General features: G+C 39.2%; 1 protein-coding gene across 1 annotated transcript in view; it reads right to left on the reverse strand.

Annotated features, from left to right (window-relative positions):
• FNBP1L (formin binding protein 1 like) overlaps positions 1-21,869 on the reverse strand; it is a 46,749-nt gene extending 24,880 nt beyond the window's left edge. Inside the window, exons 1-3 of the mRNA XM_033916263.1 lie at positions 21,721-21,869; positions 18,095-18,298; positions 3,727-3,836 (exon numbers count right to left, since the gene is read on the reverse strand). Coding sequence (XP_033772154.1) covers positions 3,727-3,836; positions 18,095-18,298; positions 21,721-21,855 — 449 coding nt within the window. The 5' untranslated portion in view covers positions 21,856-21,869. The remainder of the gene's footprint in view (positions 1-3,726; positions 3,837-18,094; positions 18,299-21,720) is intronic.
• Positions 21,870-22,215: the final 346 nt, after the last annotated feature.

The raw sequence follows: 22,215 nt of genomic DNA on the forward strand, positions 1-22,215 counted from the left end.
GTCCATAAAGACCACTGCTAGAGCCTCTCAGCAGCCTCAGACTCCAGTTGTCGGTCCCATGGATGATTATTCACAGAGAACTGGATTTGCAGATAGGTCAGAGAGCAGCCCACTAGAGATACAGAAGTTGCGATAGCAGCAAAATTGTTGGCTACTGTTGCACTATTACCAGATATGTGTCACTAGATATGTCTGTTAAATATGTTTACTTTGATCCATCCCACCTCTGCTTTCCTGGCGGTGAAATGTATAGGGGTTGTCAAGTAGCTCCTCCTGTTGGCAGTGTTCCAGAAATGATATTTGCAACTGCATGTGTCAGTTATAAATTTTATTTCTTCTTTTTTCCCATATCTTGTGGACTTCAGCGATATTTCTTGTTTATAGTAGAATCTATACTGTTTAGTTCTTTATATGTCTTTTGATATCTTAATCATGTCTATAAAATACTGAGTGGAGTGGAAAGGGTAGATGTGAATCGCTTATTCACTCTTTCCAAAAATACTAGGTCTAGGGGACATGCGATGAAGCTACTAAGTAGCAGATGTAAAACAAACTTAGATCCTTAGAAAGAAAATGAAGACATAATAAATCACTTCACAATTTTCAAAACTACAAGGAACAAGCAGCTTTTTATAAAACAAAAATAAATCAAGCTAAATCTAATTATTACGAAAAAAAATCTCAATAGCAAAAAATCCGTCAATTCTATATTCCATTCTAAAATCCATCACACCTCTAGTTCATAGAGATCATACTAAACAAAAATGCAGCCCATCTTCCCAAGATCTCGCCAATTATTTCTGTTCAAAAATAAGAATCATTTGCAACAACTATCTACTGAATCCAAACAGCAGCATCGAAAATGATTACACAGCGAAATCTATTCCAACTTCCAAATGCAGGAAATTCAATATACCCACTATAAAAGATATCCATCTCTCTATTCAAAATACCAATCCTAGAGGAGTTAGATCTGAGATTATTCCACCAATCTATCTGAAGAAATTTTTCTCCTGTTTGGGTCCATTTATTCATTCTCTGTTCATAAAAACTTAACCACTGCTTACGTCCCACTCTCTTGGAAAACAACAACCATCACACCACAGTAAAAGACCATAAAATCAGTCCAGAAGAAATTTCCAATTACTGACCCATAGCTAATATTCCTTTTCTCGCTAAAATCACCGAAAGACTGGTCTTTAACCAACTCTCTGACTTTACAGAGGCTTTGAACGTTCTTCATCCGAACCAAACTGGTTTCCGGAAATTTCACAATACTGAACTATCACTGATTGGAATGATTAACAACATCCATTATTTTTTAGACCATCATAAATCAGTTGTTCTATTTTCACTTGATTTGTCAGCGGCTTTTGACACTATCGACCATGTTCTTTTATTAGAACATCTTGAATCAATTGGCATCAGTGACGAAGTTCTGAAATGGTTCGAATCTTTTCTCTCTAATTGCTCCTCAACAGTCTATTTCAACAATGAACATTCTAAACCCTTCTCATCCTCATATGAAATTACACAAGGCTCCATTCTTTCACCTCTTCTCTTCAATATTTTTTTGTCCCCATTTTTAAACATCTGCCAATCTATCGGTTTTACTGCTTTCGCTTACGCCGATGACATCCAACTATTGCACCCCATTGATCCAGGAAACCCAGACGAAATACTGATAATCAACAAGAAATTAGACTCAATAAAAAAAATGGTTGAACACCAACAAATTAGCCTTAAATATCAAAAAAACAAAATCTATGCTATTCCCTTGGAAAAAGGACATTTCATTGGACACTGCCTTTGTCCTAGACAACATTCCCTTAGATTCCGTTTCTTCGTTAAAAATTTTAAGTATCATTGTGGACAACAAGCTTTCATTTCACGAAAACATAGAGAATACAGTTAAATCATGTTTCTATAAATTACGTATGATACGTTCTATATCCAAGTTCCTTAAACCTAAGTCTATCAACATATTGATTCACTCGTTGATTATTTCCAAAATCGATTACTGCAATTCCCTTTTTTTTAATATACCGCAAAAAGAAAAAAGGAGGCTTCAAATCATCCAAAATACTGCAATCAAACTAATTTACAATGCAAAAAAATTTGACCATGTCACCCCTCTGCTGAGACTCCCATTGGTTTCCTATTGCACATCGAATTTCGTTCAAAATATTACTACTAGTTTTTAAATCTATGATCTATAATGAACCCCAGTTCATTACTAGAATGCTCATTCCATACAACGTTTCACGGACCCTCCGATCAGCTTCAAACAATCTATTAACAGTTCCATCTTTAAAAATAATTGGAACTAGAAGACAAGACATGTTTTCAATTATTGCCCCTACCTTATGGAACTCTATGCCCCAGTACATTAGAGACATAAAGGACCTCATTTCTTTTAAAAGAGCTTTAAAAACTTATTTTTTCAAGGATGCTTTTAATATATGACTCCCAGACTTATAATTTTTTTGACCCTAGGCTTTACACTCCACAACTTTTTTTTTTTTTTTTCTTCTCCCTTGAGTTATTTTTCCCTTTAATGTATATTTTCTTCTACAAATATATTGTAACCTTCCCCCTTAACCCTCACGGTTCATGTATGTTAACCCAGTATGTTTTTTATTTAAAGTCAGTGTATTTGTATTTCTATTTTACTTGAATTGTACAACGCTTAGATATTCAATAAGCGATTTATCAAGCACTAATAAAACTTGAAACTTCAAACAACCTGTTATTAAACTCTGAAATTCGTTGCTGGAGAATATGGTGAAATAAGTTAGCTTAGCAGGGTTTGAAAAGGATTTGGATAATTTCCTAAAAGAGAAGTCCATAGGCCATTTTTGAGATGGCTTGGGGTAATCTATTGCTTATTCCTAGGATAAGCAGCATAAAATCTGTCTTACTACTTGGGATCTAGCTAGGTACTTGGGACCTGGGTTGACCACTGTTGGAAAGAGGATACTGGGCTTCATGGACCTTCAGTCTGTCCCAGAATGGCAATTCTTATGTTCTATACAAGTATTTTTTGTTTGATTCTGAAATGTAAAATTTGATAAATATTTTGTTTTAAAAAGCCATAATGATCTCCAATCTTATTTATAGAAAAAATGATCTGTTTTGCATAAGCTTGACAGAGGGAATTTTTATCAGCTGGTTATATGCTTGTATATAAAGATCCATAAGGGTCTGTTAATAGGTGCTAATATTTATATGCAGACTCTGCATGCAAATGTTTCGACTAATGGAACATGTGTGCATGCCAAAATTCAATTTGAGTGTTAATCTGTAAATATGCACATATCTTACATAATAGATATTTTACAGGGTGACATACATATAGGCAGAATCTGGGTATCATATAGGTGGGATTTGCATGTTTTTATCTTATAGAATATTAAAAGCTGTATGCATATCTCTGAACCTTAACATCAGCTCTATGGCTAGAATTAAGTGCTCACACTTAACTCCATTTGCACAGATATACCCAGTTATGGTAATATTCTTTATATAAAATAAATACAGGCATCTACATTCATAGTTAAACTGTATTTTGGATTTCAAAGTTTCCTAAACTATGTAATATGACATAGAAGGGCAAAGAAAATATTTTTCACAAGGCCAGAACAGAGAGAGGATGAGGGGAAGCTAACATGAAGGAAAAAACAAGTACGTATTTTAGAACATTGAAAGCAATTAACAAGAAAATACTTTTGGTCTATCTCCTTTTGTAGTTCTCTGTTGAGCTCATCAATTCTCTGCTGCAATTTCTTTCTCCTTTGCTCTGGTGGCAGGTGGCTGAAATCTTCGAGAGCAGGACCCTACAAGTAAGGGACATGAACAAAGTGAATGTTCCTCCATCACAGGTGTTCCACAATCTCACATCAACAAACATTATGCCAGACTCTTGCTATGTGAAAAGCAAAGCAGATGCCAGTGGTGAGGGCGTTCGTAGCACTCATGGAAGGCATGGGCGTTCTCACAAAAACTAAGCTGCTGCCAAAATACTTGAGTATTTTATGCAAATGTTACAACTTAGCTGGGTCAGTAATGGGTGCAACCTGCTAGACAGAAATAATGAAGAATGATGCCATAAATATTACAAATGAAAAGAAAATGAGAATGCTGTTCATTTAAGTCACACAGTGCATCGAACAGTAGACTTATTAAAGCAACACGAAGCATAACACATTCAAGGAGGAACCTAAATCAGGGTTTCGAATATTTACAAAATACAGATGCTGCTTAACATTTTTAGGAGCCAAGAAAACCAATTTTCTAGAATATAATTTGATTTTGCTTTTGATCTGTTACAGACTTTTTTGATGGATTTATGCTCATTTATCTTCACTCTGCTGGGAAGAACTGACCTTTTGCCTTTGTTTTCTTCCTTAGCTCTTTTCCCTTTCTTCCCATTTTCTGCTTCCTTCCCTGGGCTGTTCTTACCCCTTCCCAACCATTCCAGGCCTCCTTTGTACGAGACAGTAATTTAAGTTTATTATTATGCTATATTCCCATTATATTCCATGACCAGGGGCTTCCTCCACCCTACTCTATAGTCACCTGTATTACTGCAACTTTCTTCTTTCAATGGGACCAAGTTGGAAAAGGAGGACCGTATAGAGGAGTAGAAATTTACAGGAGGCTGTAAGAAGGTATCTTCCCAACCTTCTTTCAGTTTTGAAAAATATTGAATTTGTTGTCGCTAGGATAGATCTCCAATGTCATGTCAAGAACTGTGGCTCTCCTATTTCCAGTCTCTCTTTGGTTGTTAACACCACAGAACTTACTATTTTTCTCAGCTATTGACATTTAAGAATTACACAGTTACAAAGCAGGCCAACTACAGCAGCCCTGTATGTGAAAGAATCAGGACAACCCTGAATCCCAAAACTATACAAGTGTGTTTGTCTTCCAAGTTGACCCCATTGAAAGGATAATGTCACAATAATCCAGGTAATAAGTGAGTAGAATTTATGGAGACCACCAATTCACTAAGTATAGTTCTAAACTGAATTCTCTTTGGTAACTGATCATTATCCAGTTATTTTACCTCACAGATATAACTGACAAACTATATAAATAGGTGAAAAATGGAACATACCACATAATTAATTAATTAATTAAAAATAATAAGGCTGGAAAATAAACACCATACCCTGAGGGATACTTGTGTTTAGTTACTCAGGATTGGAAATCTAGATATATTGTACTGTGTTAATAAAATGAAAACTAGAAGTATCTCTTATTAACTGGAAACAGCTATTTATTTTTAAAATCCTTGTAGTAGTTGCACTGATCAAAGCAATCTAGTATATTAAACTTTCCAAGCTAAAACTTGGGTGCAAGCTTGCTAGTTACAAATGAAATGAACACATTGATTCTTCATGTCTTCCGAATGCAAACCAGACATCACAAAACCTGGCAGTCTGCTCATGAAAGGCCCAGTACCAGGATAGTACTGGGGCCCTGGCTCAGCAATGAGCTGATCACATGGGTTTGATGAAGCTGACCTAGCACCTACTCCCAAACAAGTTCACTTGGGGCCAGTGCTATCAGGCCTTCACTTTCATGAGCACTGAAATTCACACAGTTCATCAAAAAGCAATAAAAGAAAAGACAAACAGATTTCAAGCAAACGTTTCCATGCTTTGGGGTTGTTGTTTTTTTTACGCTAACATGAAAACACAGATTAGCACACAGTGCTTACCATCCTCAAAGACCACTGAACAGTTTATTTGAAACAGAAAGAAACCATAAATTATTCATAAGCAGGGGAAAGCATTTTGCTCGACAAAAATATTTCTGTTGTACTTTTTTTTTTACGTTTAAAAATAGCATTTCAGTTCACAGAAGAGACGGTCAAAACAAATCTGTCAGTATCCAATATGGCCAGCGTTATGGACCATCAACTGTTTAGTGCCTAAAAAGACTCCCGCAGGTGGAAGACTGATCATTGGTGAAACATACAAACATCTCCTTTACAGATAACAATGTCATTGCTAAGTCTCATATTTAATGGGGAAAAAAATACAATCTGTATTCATACTAATTTTAGTTCAAGCACTGTTAACAAGTAATTTAAGCAGATAAAATCAAGCAACTGGAATTTGTTCTCTGTGGCGTTTTTAGTTTGAGACATCTGTTATCTGTAATGAAGAGCAAGGCAGAGAAAGAGAAAAGCACTCCAATCAGTCTTTCCTCTGCTTTATCCAACACAAAATTTCAACATTTCATTTAAAAGCAGAAAACCAAAATGGCACCTCAGCCCTTCTACTTAAGTGTCATTCTCTTTCAAAATCAATTAAATAACCACATGGAGAGCTTTTATATATTTTAAGCACAGCTAAAAAAATAAAACAAAAATTTAAACTAAAAGGTGAACTTAGCCCAGTGGCAGGTGTTATATACTGCACAGCAGAGGACCTGGATTTGATTTCTGGGCTGGCAAGAGATGGGTATGCTATGGCAGCAGCAATCACAGTCTGTGAAGAGCGAATCTCAAAATACTGCTCAACAGCTACACCCAGTGGCTACTCTTAGGGTTCTCATGATGCCAGGTTCTAGAGGAGGTGTGGCTCTTGACCAAGGACCAGTCACTACAATGAGTGGACTAGGGTAGCTGGGAGATCAGGCCTGGATTTAAGCACGGACAACCTAGGCATCTGACTAGGGTGCCAAATTTTAGAAATATCAAATATCTAAGCTAAGGAGGAACTTGAGCTTATGTATTTGAATGCCATGTGCAGCTTTAAAGGAGAGCCACTGTAGCATTAAAGCCTCCCTCTATTCTTTTGGTTCTTCAATCCTAAGATCTCTGAAATCACCCCTCCCCCCATCTTCTACTCTCACAGATCTACTCTCTGGTCTTGCCTGTAGGCATCAAAATCTTATATCCAACCTCATAGGAGAGAATATAAAAATAGGAGGGGAAACAAATCATATAGCTTTGAATTAAGGCTTACGGTACCATAACCCACCAGAGGTTGGGTCCAATTGTATTGATAAGGCAAAGGAACAGAAGGAAACTACTAGACCAAAACTTAAATATATGCAAAGTGTCATAATACATAATTTAAAAGAATTTCCTGCTCCCTTCTTTCTACCTAGGTAGTATTTTATAAAGAAAAGTAGACATCTAGGAACTATTGCATAAGGCACAGAGCATGCCTGTAATGTACAGTAGGTGTAATCACATCTGTTCAAGAGCTGGTGTGAATTAACATATTTCATCATCTGGATGTACATGAAAACTCCATCTCTATGTATGCTTACCGGCAAAGTATGAACCATTATGTCATGCCAGGAACATTAAACTGGTTGATATTTTATAACTGGTCACATATATAGGAACATTACCTCACTAAAGTTACTCAGTTATGCCCACTTCTGAAAAAAATGTACTGTACATACTTGAACATAAACTGAGATTTTTGGGTCAAAAAAATGGCCCAAAAATTGGGGTCTTGGTTTATATTTGAGTCGGCATCTGCCCGCCCCCCTCCTAGACCTGTTGCAGGCCTCCCCTAGGCCTGCCGTAAGCCATGGTGGTTCAGTGGTGAGCTGGGACAGGAGGGATCCCTTCCATCTCCTGTCCCGGCCAACTCTAAAACATCCCACCTCCCAGACCTCTAGAATGCCTACCTTGAAAACCCTGATGGTCCGGTGGTGAATTGGGGCAGGAACAATCTTCCTACACCCCTGACCTGAGTAAGCTGCTATCTAAAGTGGCTGCCATGAGTTGTCGCAAGCTCCCATGGTCTCGCAAGGTTTGCCGCATTACTTGCAGCAGTCATTTTAGATAGCGGCTCACACGGGGCAGGAGCGTAGGAAGTTCTCCTACACTGGTTCACAGCTGGACCACCAGGTAGGCTTTTCTAGAAGTCTAGAAGGCAGGAGGGATGTGGATTGTTTTAGAGTTGGCTGAAGCAGGAGGCATCCCTCCTGTCCCAGCTCACTGTTGGACCACCAGGGCTTACAGTAGGACTGGAGAAAGGGAGGGAGTGGAGACAGGGTGCTGAACCTGGCAGGGGAGGGAGGAAGGGAGGCTGGGTACACAGTCTGGCAGAGCAAGGAGGGAGGAAGGGAGGGGGGATGGGTATAGAGTCTGGCAGGGCAGAGCACTTGAATGTAAACCCTCAGTTTATATTTGAGTTAACTTTTTCCCCCTTTTAAGGAGGACCAGGGTTACCTCGGTTTATATTTAGATCTATTTATATTCAAGTATATACAGTATATCAAAATTATATAATACTTCCTACCTCACCTTAATCTGACAATGTTTCTAATTTAAATCATTTTTATTTTAATTTTCTAAATTAATAAAATAATAAAACAGTATCAAATCTTTAAATATATAGCAACATCACATGGATTTATTAACAAACCAAAAATCCCCCCTCCCCATAGAGACAAGAGGTTAAATTTCTCATAACTTCCTGTCCCTTTATAATCTCTCAGCCTAGCTCTCTTCCACTATATCTGGTCTTCCATCAGAGCATCCAAGCACATCTCAAATAGGGCAAAACATTCCAACTAGTGCTGCCTGATTCACAATTCGAATCGATTCACCGATTCACTTTGGGTGAATCGATTCGAATCGATTTACCCCACCAAAAAAATCAGCCTCCCGATTCATTGACTGACCCTCCCCCCTCGCCCCTAAAGCAGGAGCAAGAGTTTTAATTTCGGCTTATCTCTGAACTTTTAGTATCGCCTTATTTTTGGCAATGACCATTAAATCCTTTTTTTTGCTTTCTTTCTTAGGTTCTCTTCTTTTTCCCTTCATTCTACCCTTTTTATGTTACTTTCCTATACAAATTGTAGTTCATCCTTTTTTCTAATGTTCCAGTTTGTCCCTTTTCATGTTTTTGATGATTAGTTGTATTCCTCTCATTTTAATTGTACATCGCTTAGAATTTTATGTAAAGCGATTAATCAAATTTTAATAAACTTGAAACTTTATATATAGAAAATGTATCCAAAACCATCCCATTCACCCTAATTCTTGCTGTCAGTTATGATATAATATGTCATAGCATCCACAAGCATGCTGTTAATACTATATGTCTCTAAGAACCCCACACATAAAGCCCCACCAAATGTGAACAAAAACCTTCTTCACGTCACAACTATACAACAGATAAGGCTTTCTCACAAACTTCACTTCTTCTAAAGAAGTCAATATGACATCAGAGGAGGGGCGGGACAGCGGCAGAGAGAAGATAACTCAGACGACGTATGGCAGCTTGCAAAGATCGCTAAAGCCAGTGATCTCCTGCAGGGCAGGCTGCTGAAATTAGGTAAATTGAATACGCAGGCCTTCAGGGGGGTGCAGACGTTCAGGGGAGGGGGCCCTGGTGTAGAAGTACACGGAAGGAGAGAGGGAAGGGGGGTTCAAAGAGACGTGCTTATGCAAGACTTTGGGAGGGGAAGAAATAATGGGTCTAAAAACAGAGGAGAGGGAGAGAGATAGTGGACAATGGGATTTAGGGATGAAAGGAACAGAAAGGGAGAGATGGTGAACCCTGGGGTGGTGGGGAAGGAGGGAGAGATGCTGGATGAAAGGGTAGTTGAGAAAAGGTGGATCTGTAGATGGAGATGAAAAAAAAAGAAAGATGCCAGACCTCCAGGGGAAGGAAGGGAAACGGAAGGGGAGGACAGAGATGGCAGATGGATGGTTAGCATGGAGAAAGAAGGAGCCCCTGGCAAGCAATCTATCAGAAGACAACCAGAGCCTGGGACCAACAAGAATTGAACAATGATCAGACAACAAAAGGTAGAAAAAATAATTTTATTTTCTGTTTTGTGATTACAATATGTCAGATTTGAAACGTGTATCCTGCCAGAGTTGGTGTTAGACCGCAAACGTAAGCTAGGATTTAACAGAGAGAGGAAAAGCCTTTTTTGTTTATTTTGTTTACATCACAGCGCCAGTGTGGTTAGGAGAAGCCAAAGGGGTGAAAAAGCTATAAAATAAATCCACCAGGATGTTTGAAAAACACACCCAATTGGGCAGGAAAATCGAACCAAATCGAAAAATCTATTCAGTAGGCTGAATCGAATCAAAATGTTCTTTCCTGAATTGGGCAGCACTAGTACCAGGCCAAAGCTCAAGGAGTAGCAATATTCTATGCTACCGATCCAGGGCAAGCATTGGCTTCCCCCATGTCTTTCTCAATAACAGACTATGGACTTTTCCTCCAGGATCTTGTCCAAACCTTTCTTAAAACCAGCTATGCTATCCACTCTTACCATGATCACTCTGTTTCTCTACCACCAGCTAACAGTAGTCAGGTAGCTTGAAAAGGCTGGGGTCTCACTGAGAGGGAACCCAAGATCAAAGTTCAAAATTATCAAGTATCACACCAAAGAAAACCTCACAGTAAGAGCAGAGTGTACTGAGAAAAATCAAACCACAGCAAGCACAAAATCCATGCAGTCCTCAACCTGCTTTTATAAACTTACCCCTCTTTTGATGCCTCTGAAAGAAGGAATTCTGGGCTTCCCACATGTTACTTCACTCAAATAATAGCGCAGGGATTCACTGGGAAGTGTGGGTGACTGGGAGCCACTGGGATCACTGCATGCATAGGAACTAGCAGGGGGGAGGGGAAGGGATTGTGGCTAATATTGAAATAAAGAAAGAGGATGCAGATAAGCCTAAAAGCATGAAACGAATACACAAAAATTCTAGCTATGGGTAAGAAAACACCTGAAGCTCAGCACAAAACACTAATGGCAACAAGCAAGCCAGAGGATGGGTAAAATGCAAGGCCTACACAAAATTCATAACAGCAATTATTATATAATGCTTAAAGATGCATTTATTGGATCAGCCACAGGACTTCCAGAGGTATTAGAGGCACCTCAGAGTTTCAAGACCGATACAAAGCTCTGTGCTTCACTATTTGGGCATGGGAATCATCCTTCAGACATTTTAGGCTGAAACGCCTTTTTAGGGCCAGAATTGATGCAGTACCTGGGGCAACGCTGCAATACCATAGCATGGCACCCTCTCCCCTCTAAATAGCGACTGGGCTAAAGCCCTAGTCCTGTGTCTCTTCTATTTTAACCCTTTAATTGGAAGATGGTGAAACGGCTGCTTTATGTAACTTGATGTTAAATGAGAGCAACAGTGCCAAATAAAGGGTTAAGGAAGCTCTCAGTACTGTTAAAAGTACTTGCTACATTCTTTAAAATAACTTTTCTGTTTCTCACATCATCTTGTTTACTAATATAGTTCAGTTCCTATATTTTGACACCGTTGTGCATTCCTTACAGTCCTATGCAATTTACAAAAAATAAAACCAGCACATAAACTGCTGAATCTACAATCAATTAAATCATACAATAATCATTTTCCAAATTTACTAAACAAATACATTTTCATTAATCTTCTAAAATGCATGTAACAGAATGATAATGGTCGAATTATAGACTCATTTGGCCACTTGAGTTACATATTGGTTACATATCTTTTATATTTGCATTCCTTCACTGATGGAAAAGCAAAATAAGTAATATTTTGCAAAGATCCTTTTGGTAAAGAAAATGAAAAAAATGAGCATATAAGTAAGAAGGAACTAAACTAAACATGTTCTTATAACATATCCCAATAGTCTTTATTGGGAGCAAATGTAATTTCTGGTTAAAAAAACAAACAAAAACAAAAAAACGGAAAGATGATCAAATTTCTTCAGATTAAATATTAAAGATTAAATATGGAAAGAGCGTTGGCAGTTCAAAAAGGTTACTATAATAAATTTAAGGATGTGTGGGGGCCATTTTTAAATTATTATAATGAATAATTTACACTTTTCCCAATTTTAATTCTTACATGTGGATCGGGGGGGGGTTGGATTTCTATTAATAATATATATGAATAATAAGATATTATATTCATGTGGTATATTTTTTGTTGTATATGGAAGTGGGAGGGGGTGGGGGTTATATCTTTCTGTTGTATGATATAGTAGATTTTCAAGTGATATTGTATTCTAATTGTTTGATAGTTACTGTACACTTGTGAATTATAAAATGAATAAAGAATTTAAAAAAAGTATCAGACGCACTGCGGAATTTTGCTTTGGAATTTTTTATAGGAATCTGTTAAGTATATTATAATGCAATAATAGTAATAAAGGAGATTGTACCAATCGTTGAAACGGATAAGTTTAAAAATAAGAATGAATGGATCTTAACTTCCATAGTGTTACAAATTCTTTTCGAATTACCAAATTTATGGGCTCCTTTTACGAAGGCGCGGTAGCGGTTTAATGTGCATAATACCGCGTGCTAAACTGCTGGCCACGCTAGCCTCTACCGCCTCCTCTTGAGCAGGCGGTAATTTTTCAGCTAGCGCAAGGGTTAGCGCGTGATTAAAAGGCACGTGCACTAAAGCCGCTACTGCGGCTTCGTAAAAGGAGCCCTGTGTGTGATTTCATTGATAAATTCCAATCTAATTTTATTAATTTATTTCATTTTCTATCCCGTTCTCCCCAAAGAGCTCAGCATGGGTAATTGGACTCCTAAAATTTTTATTGTCAGAATAATGATGTCATTAATCCCATTTAACTGTAACTTTTTTTCATCTGTCTTATTATTAGAAGCAAAGAAAACTATAGGGTTTTTTTTCTTTATTAAATTTTAACTTAAAACTGGCCATCCAACCATGTATCAACAGTTAAACCTTTGCTATCCAAAATACTTCTAATGGGAAATTTAAGGAAACAGGGAATATCAAGATAATATTGTCTCAATAAAGATAGATGTTAAAGAGGGAAGGGGACAGGGGAGATCCCTGAGGAACTCCGCATGGAACACGCCATTTATGAGAGAAAATGTCATCTTTTCTAACCCGATATATCCAAAATCGCAGAAAACTGTTAAACCAGCAGAGGACATTACCCAATAGACCCAATGAATCTAGACAGCGTAATAAAATATCGTAATCAACTAAACCAAAATCACAACTCAAATCTGAATTAAGGGCCTGATTCTGTGTAGGACGCCCAGTTTCAGCAGCCGCCTAAGCAGCTTTTGAGACTTGCATACGGGCATCCTATATAGAATTGCGTCTATCCTAACGGACGCCAAACCACCCCAATTCTCTAACCGACATCCATGTCACAGATGCTTTTTAGAGAATCGTGTTGCTGCCGAGCTGATCACGGCAAGGGAATCTCCCTGCCACGATCAGCTGAGCAGCAGTTGCAGGGAACCCCTGAATTCCACCGCAAGTCGGGCAGCAGGAGAGATGCCCACTCCCTCCCGCCACCCCACCCCCCACACACACACACACTGCTGCAAACCCCTAAACAATCCCCAGCAGGAGATATGCCCATTTCCTCTTGCAAGCACCCCCCCTCCCAACATCCCCGGTAGGAGGGATGCCCACTCCCTCCAACCAGCACCAACCTGCTCCTCATGCCGACCTCAGAGCTCCCCTTCCCCAACTAGGAAGTGACACCAGAAGGAGAGCCAATGGCAGCGCAGGCAGCAAGTTAGAAATGCTGCTTGTGCCTGGGAAGCTAAACAGGTACAGGGTAAGGGAAGGGGAGCGCCCACGGCAAGGGGGCGCCACCACCCTAGGTGCCTACCACCCTTGCTACGCCACTTTATAAAACAGTTCCATTTAGGTGTCACCATTTATACAATCCACAGACGTGGCATAAGTGATCGTACCTAAAGTTTGGCAGATTTGGTGCTGTACTGCTATTACAGAATACAGCTTACCGTATATTAGCTTAGTGCCCAGTTTATAGGCACCTAACTTTTCATGACCTATAAAGAATTTACTCCATACAGATTAAGGGGAGGGGGCAAAACCTTTATCTAAAGTGCAGAAAGAAGTTAGCACAGTAACTTTCACCGAGGCCTTGTGCTATCTGATGTGTTAACTGGAAAGCCTGGTATGGAATGGGAAATGGGCATGGACTGCACACAACTTACCGCACACTGTCATCACAACAAATAGCATGGATGCAACTACAAAGGGGAGCTGAAAAGTTCTCAGCCCAACCAAGAAGGAAATGACGTGGAGCCATGAAATTCACAAGTTATTCCACATAGTCATCCCTAATCCAAAATATACTGAGACCAGTAAAATGGCCTTTTGCTGTGTGTGTGTGTGTGGGGGGGGGGGGTTCAAATTGTGGAACTCACTTGTCGGTCAATTAAGAAAATGTTATGACAAGGATTACTGCACAGGTCCTGGACCTGTTGGGCCACCGCGTGAGCGGACTGCTGGGCACGATGGACCTCAGGTCTGACCCAGTAGAGGCATTTCTTATGTTCTTATGTTCTTAAGGGTAATTTCAGAAAACTATTAAAAATGCAGTTATTTGTTAACTAATTTTTCTAAGCACTGATCTTTGCGACTGTCCTTTTAATGGGCACTTTACATGATTTTCTGATGATTATATGTCAATGTTTGATTTTATTTGTCTTATGTAATGATATGTAAACCATTTAGGTTTAAACGGTATATAAATTTTTAAAATAAATAAGTTCAATACACTTGGCATATTGTGTCTGAAGTTTCCATAACCCTTCCAAAAAAATACTCTGATGTCTGGTCACTGAAATACTGCTCTACTGCTGTCACCCTTTAAAACTCTTTTTAAGGTTTGGAAACAGAAAATAGTCAGATGGAGCAAGATCTGGTACATGGTATATGCTCTAAAACCCCAAGTGCGTCAAAACATCCATCATTTTGCCAGTCTTGTGAGCAGGTACATTGTCTTGCAAAAAGAGAACTCTTTTCTGTGGCTTCCCTCGCCTTTTTTATTTTCAGTGCCTCTTATAATTAGCACAACAAGCTACAGTAGTATTCTGTATTAACTGTTTGGCCCCTTAGAAGATAGTCAGTCATTACAACACCTTCCTGATCCCAAAACACTGTGGCCATAGCCTTTCCTGCTGATTTTTGGGTCTTGAATTTCCTTGGCCTTGGAGATCCTGAGAACCACCATCGCATGGACTGTTTTGTCTCAGGATCATAGTGGTGCAACCATGTTTCATCAACAATAATTAGTTGTTTCAAAACGCTGGCACCAGCTCGCTGAAGATGCTGAAAAATCAACTTGGAAGTGTCCACTTGGGGGGGGGGTGACATCATCGTTCGAGATGGACGTTTAAACATTCAGCTCCACGTGCCCTCCGAATTAAAACGTGTCGTAGCCCCATTTTTGGATTGGGTGGTGAGCTCTAAGTAACATCTCTCGGTGGGGGAAGAGTGCCGATTGGTGGTTATTGCTTGGATCAACCAGGAAGTGTCCATTCAATGTCATTTCTCATCAGCATTCAAACATTGGGCACGCAGTTGACTGACAGCTTCTGCATACCCAGCTGCTCGTGGACTGTACACCCAACACGTTCCCTGGATATCTGCAGTGTCTCAGCAATTGTTTTAGCTGATATTTGCTATCTGCCAAGATCATGTCATGGACCTAAACAACAATTTCAGGAGTTGACACCATTTGAGGCCTCCCAGACCTTGCTGCATCTTTGGTCTAGAAATCTCCACACAAAGTTTGCACATCACTTCTTCACTGTGGCGTATGATGGGCATTTGTCACTCAATGTTTGTATCATACATGGATTTCCTTTGAAGTGTTCTTCTGTAGGAATAGGAACTTCATGACAGCTCAGCATTTCACACTTGGAAACCCCACACTTTTCGTTGACATGATTCAATCAATGATCTGAAACAACGTCAAAACAGCATTATGATTCTGCAGATTGGCATTTTGTAAAATAATATAACACTCTTTTCAACTACAGTGGCATGTGGCAAAATAACACTCAGAATTAAGAAAGTTGATTGGGCTGAGAACTTTTTCAACACCCCCTTCGTACTGCCCCCCCCATCCCCCCCGGATACAAGGCTGAAAGTGCATTCATGTGTTAACAATTAGGTCTCCTTTTACTAAGCTGCGATAGTGGTTTTAGGGCGCGCTGAATTGCTGCGCGCACTAGACCTTAACACCAGCATTGAGCTGGCGTTAGTTCTAGCTGCGTAGCGTGGGTTTAGCGCATGCTAAAATCCTGCGCGCTAAAAACGCTATCGCAGCTTAGTAAAAGGAGCCCTTAGTAAAGGCCTTTTCTGTGCGGTAACTGAATGGGAAGATGCTAGGCACACCCTCAACTGTTACAACACTGGCTTTGCAGCAACTGTGTATTAATTTCTGCACAGTAGCTGCAAAGATTTATTGCACTTTAAAAGGCTGGAAAGCAGATTCTAACATTCTTAAGGGGCCTTCTACTAAAGGATCTCTTGCCATTCATAACAAAGGGAACAAACTCATGCAGTCAGGAGTTACTACTGAACTGAGATACATAAATTCAAAACAGCAATTTGGACCCCCAGTGAGACTTCTCAGTATAACCAACTTACAGTCTAGCTAGAACATACAATCTGTTCCTCAAGTTCTAAAAAATGCAAATGAACAAGACAAGATGATATCCAACTGCTAAATATATTATCTTATCTTTCATTTGCGAGTCGCACAAACCTATACAAGCTCAAGGCGACATATCAAAGAGGAAGTGGGAAAGTAGTAGGGGACGGGGGCATGAAGAAGCAAGAGGAGGGACCTAGAAGTAGGGGGTGCTATACAGAAGCTGAAACAGTTAATTGTCAAAGAGGTGGGTCTTCAGGTTTTTTCTGAATGTGGTGTAGTTTGTCTCCTGATTGTTTCTGGTAGGTCATTCCAGGTTTTTACACCCAGATAAGTTAGTATATAGTGGAAAATTTGCTTGTAGTGGAGGACTAGAAAGTAAGTATAACATAACATATATGATACAAGAGTTCAGTTAGTACATTAAAATAGAGGGTAGAAGATAATTCATTAGTAAATCATAGCTCCTTCCTCCCCTCACCAAGTCACTACAAATAAGTTACTTTTGCTAAGTTACTTCACACTCTTCTATTCAAAGAATATCTTGCTATAGATCATTGGTTTCATCTAGTCTAGTCTGCCTATAAAAAACACAAAACTGTATTTAATGTTTATAGTGCTTGGGATTCATTTTTCATCCTAGCGGTCAATGAACTCATTAGGAATCACTCTGAAAAGGATGGATTGTAATCACTTATAAATAAACTGGGAGGATGTCTATGATGTGCTCATAGCAAAGCATCACATCACATGAGCTCAAAGTCTGAACAATTCAAATGAAATATCCATTAAACATAGAGGCTGATATCTAAAAGCACTTGAATGGATTATTTTGGCTATAAAAATCATTATACAGCACAAATTATAATTATCCATTGAAAAGGGAGGTGCGATTTGGATCATTCCAGGATCAGAGACACTGAAGAGTGTAACTTGTTCATCAAGGTAGTGATATTCAGCCACTAAACATATAAGTTAGTCGTCCAAGTGGCCTGCACAAATAGCAAGAATATATGGAAAAATCTTAGATGTTCCATGTTCCAACATATACATATTGTATACACTCGAATATACCCCCTCTCAAAATTATTGCAGGCTGCCGCAAGGCTCTGCCCCTGCCCCCCTCCCTGCCCTAGCCTCATACCTCTACTGCCGATCCCTGGTGGGGGGGAGGGGGCGGGAAGGAAGGGTGCTGGGTGCAGAGCCTGACAGGGGGGGGGGAAGGAAGGAAGGGTGCTGGGTGCAAAGCCTGAGAGGGGAGGGAGAGAAGGGGGCTGGGTGCAGAGCTTGGCAGGGAGGGGGCTGGGTGCAGAGCAGGGCACTTGAACATTAAGTTGCCTGACTTATATTCGAGTCAACCATTTTTTCCTCCTTTTTGGTGGGAAAAAGGGGGTCTCGACTTATATTTGAGTATATACAGTAATATCTGACAGTGCTTTGTAAATGGATAACACTGCTGAATATACAAATGATTTCAAACTGTTGAAGTTAAAGTTTGGCATTATCCATTGGACTACGTGAATGAATACTGACCTCAAGTAATTTAATGATTTCTGAAAACATCCTTCAAAGTATTTCCTTAATGTGCAATGTCTGGATGAGTCTTTTTCACAAAGGTTATAACACATGGAAGTCTTAATTAGGCAGAAAGCAGTATAGAAAAGAATGAGTTGTACCTTTGGTTTCTTTCCAAAAGGCCACAGCTTTCCTTTTGCCTTGCCCACAGTAGACTTTGGGTCACCTCTCATCCCTTCTTGTTTTGGTGTACTAATGGTTCCATCAGAAACAGCTCGATAGATATGCTGGCTATAATCTTCAAAGGGAAAATCTCCAGGCGGCTCAAAGCCAGATTTAAACGAGTCCACCACTATTTGTGAGTCCTGATAACAAACAAAAAATTCTGGTAAAGGTAAATATAAACTCAAAGGGTAAAAGAATGTAACTGCATTGGTAAGCTTTTAAGTATTGTACTATACTGTGTGGTGCAATCCTATATTGCTGCTTTCCTCAATACTTAGTCCAGGGCTTTTGTTGTGGTACACTAGAGCTTTGCTGACAGCAGTTTTTCATTACTCCAAAGTGTATAAGAATGGAAACTAAATTTCAAATGGAAACTTACTGTAAGGTTTCTTTTTGAAAATTTGACTTACAAAGTCCACAGGTAGAACACCTCAACTCCTTGGTAAAAAAAAAATGCTTCTTTAGCCTTCATATGCTGAGGAAAGTGAGATCCTGCTTTCATCATTCTCACTTCGCCATCCTTGTTCAATCCACCATCCTTGTTCAATCCACCACCATTATTGCAACTCCATCTTTATAAGCCTAACTAAGAAAAACCTCCATAGACTTCAGCTAATTCAGAACGCCGCAGCTAAGCTTATTTTCGCAAAAGGCAAGTTCGACCACGTCTCTCCACTCCTGTCCAAGCTCCACTGGCTTCCAGTACACTCCAGAGTACTCTTTAAATGTGCCTGCTTAGCCTTCAAGATTCTACACGGCATCCTTCCTCCCGTTATTCCACTCCTTTGGAACTCCTCTAACCCTAACTCCACCAGATCTTCCCAAAAACTGAAACTATCATTCCCTTCTACAAAAGGTATATCCCACGCAGGAAAACTAGGAACATCCCTCCCCTTTAGAACCACAGAACTCTGGAACAACCTCACATCCCCGCTCAGAAATTCAAACTCCCTCCAATTCTTCCGCAAACACCTGAAAACTTGGCTCTTTTCAAAAATCTAACACCTCCTGCTCTCTCTGGGACCCTTGTCCCTCTCTTTCTTCTTGTTCCTTTCCTATAACCCTTCATTGGAGTTCCTTTCTATCCTAACTCTGTAAACCGTGCCGAGCTCTACGCTTGTGGAGATGGCTCGGTATACAAACCTAAGGTTTAGTTTAGTTTAGTAACATATGAAGTACCCTTAGATTTTGGACCTGCTAGGCCCACAGATGAAAGTACACATAGATATGTTAAAATCAAATCTTTGTACATAGATTAATTGTACAGACCTCCCCTTTATCCCAGGAAAATCAAATTACTTACTTGTAAATGGTGTTCTCCATGGACTATATTATCAGCCACATAAAAGGGGGCAACATCAGGCAATGATACCAATGTAAATTGTTTCCATAGCTGTCTGGAAAAGCCTAGAAGTGCTTCCCACAGAGCAAGGCTTACTTAGTTCTTATATGTAGAATAATAGAGAAGCCAGTGCCAAAATGGGAGACCAGAGATTACATGTAGAATAGCAGGCTGACAACCAGAGAGGCAAGATTTTAAATTCTGCTTCTACAACAATCCCTCTTATGACCTTGGGCAAGTGACTTCCCCTCCCTTACCTCAGGTAGAAATATAGATTGTAAGTCCTCTTTGGACAGGCAGACAACACAGGGACCTGGCTGTAACTTGCATTGAGCTCAAGATATGGAAAAAAGCAAATCTAAATTTAAAAAATCCCAAATTACCTTGCTGTCCAAGGAGAACACCTGTTTCAAGCTACTTAGGGAAAGGGACTTTTTTTGTAGTTCTACAACCACACTCAAAGAGGTTTATATACAGGTACTTCAGGCATTTCCCTATCTGTCCTGGTGGGCTCACAATCTATCTAATGTACCTTAGGTTCCTCAAAGGGAGATTCCCTAGCTAATAGTTGTCTTTCCAAAAGAAAATGGGGAAATATGGGGAAGAAGCTTTACTTTGACGTGATAATTGATTGCATCATTTAAAAGCAATTAAACTGTTAAAAAAAAAAAAAGATGGCACCTCCATAAATGGCACCAGAACCACAACTACGAAGACACCTACTGGTGCCTAAGATTAAAATAAGCGTGTTTAATACCAGAAGTACTCTTAAGTATTGGTAAGTGCCTCCGTAGTTGCGATTCTTGTCGCAGATAGGTGCCGGAAAACATAGGCCTTGAAAACCCTGGCCTACATTTCCAGTGCCTATCTGTGATATGGCTGCGTGATTGACATGTAGTTGGTGCCACTTATGGGCGGCTGCTGATCCCAGCACTGTTTATCGAATCTAGGCCACAATGATTCGCAAAAAACTTCATGGTCTTGTACATTTTTCACACACTACTACCTAAAATATATAATTTGGTTAATGCATTAAAATGGTTTTTGTTTCACTGAACTAAACAAGAAACATTAAGCTTTCAATCTATAAAGAATTATTATAAAAATATTCAAATAGTAATTAAGAATAACATATTCCCGCATTTGGTAAGAAGAAACCCAAATTAGCTCTATTTCCAAAAATTGCCTTAATAAAGCTAATAAGTTACATAGCCCAAAGGAGCTGAGATGATTGGTTGAAGAACCAAACTGTTCCTGCTGTATGACATTCCATTGGGTTTTTGTAACACAAATGCATGACCTTGCATTTCTTAGCATTAAATTTTAGCTGCCAAATTTCAGACCATTCTTCAAGCTTCACTAGGTCTTTCTTCATGTTATTCACACCATCCAGGGTGTCTATTCTATAGCAGATTTTGGTATCATCTATAAAGAGGCAAATCTTACCAGACAGCCCTTTAGCAATATCACTTATAAAAATGTTAAAAAGAACAGATCCTTGAGACACACCACTGGTAACATCCCTTTCCTCAGAGCAATCTCCATTGATCACTACCCTCTCTTGAGAGATGTTGATGTCCAGTGCATTATACTTCATACCTAACCTTGACTTTGAAAAAACTTAAACATAGGTGCTCGGGTAAGACTCCATCTGTCACTCTATGCAGTTTTCATATCAAGCAGGTTGGAGATGGCAGGGTACTATCCCAAAATGGACACAGGAAGTAAAGAGGCTAAATACTCAGGCAATAGCCACTGTACTGTAGTACTGGTGGTTATTTAGATTATTATAAAGTTTTGTAATTAGATATGGAAGGGAAGCACTGTGTATGAATCAAACAGGGGGATTCTAGAGAGTATAAATCTTGGGTAGAGAATGATATACTACTATGATTATATTGTATGGCTGGCAGCTAGGAGAGAGATAACAGCTGGGCAGTGTGGATAACAGCAGCAAAAGTTGGCCATTTTCTGCCATCATCTACATTGGAATACCCATGGTTTACCGAACAAGCTGGAAGAATTCACCGCTACTCAAAACCAAGATAAATGTAGATATGGGGCATAAAAAGTAAAATCTGAACATTTTATCATTGTGTCTTCTACTTTAAATTTATAAATAATTTGCTCTTGCATACACATTACACAAAAAGTAAATAAAGCTTCAGTATTACGATATCTAAAACCAAGAAAAATCCCCACTTTAACAGCTGCACTTACTCTGCGTTCATCAACTGACTTTGCTGCGAATACCATGCCTTCTAAACATTTGGAAACTATTGGAATAACTTTGCGCTCGGCATCTGCAAATCCTTTATAGCACTCGCTAAGCTTGTTAGTCCTTCGTTCATCCATTTCTTGGAGATGCTGTAAACAAGAAAAGAACACAAGGGGAAAAAATGTTACTGTGGTCACTGCATTTATATAGAACTCTTCTTCAGATCAAGAACTGCCTTCCAGTTAAGACTTTGTGCTATAAAAGAATTACTGGTTACACTTAAATTATTCCACAATTTGGCAGCCTATCTACTGATCTAAGGCAAACTTGCTCTTGTTGACAACCTTTCACAGAAGATCTTTTTGTTCAGTAAATATTTAACATGAATTCTTCAGCTTAGTATTATTTTTTTATTGAACCAATTTGTCAAATTTTTATATTTGGCTTTTGAACTGATGTCTGTAACTTATAGTACTATCTTACTTGTGTGTCTGATA

The sequence above is a fragment of the Geotrypetes seraphini genome, chromosome 12 (assembly GCF_902459505.1).
Source record: "Geotrypetes seraphini chromosome 12, aGeoSer1.1, whole genome shotgun sequence".
NCBI classification, from domain to species: Eukaryota; Metazoa; Chordata; class Amphibia; order Gymnophiona; family Dermophiidae; genus Geotrypetes; species Geotrypetes seraphini.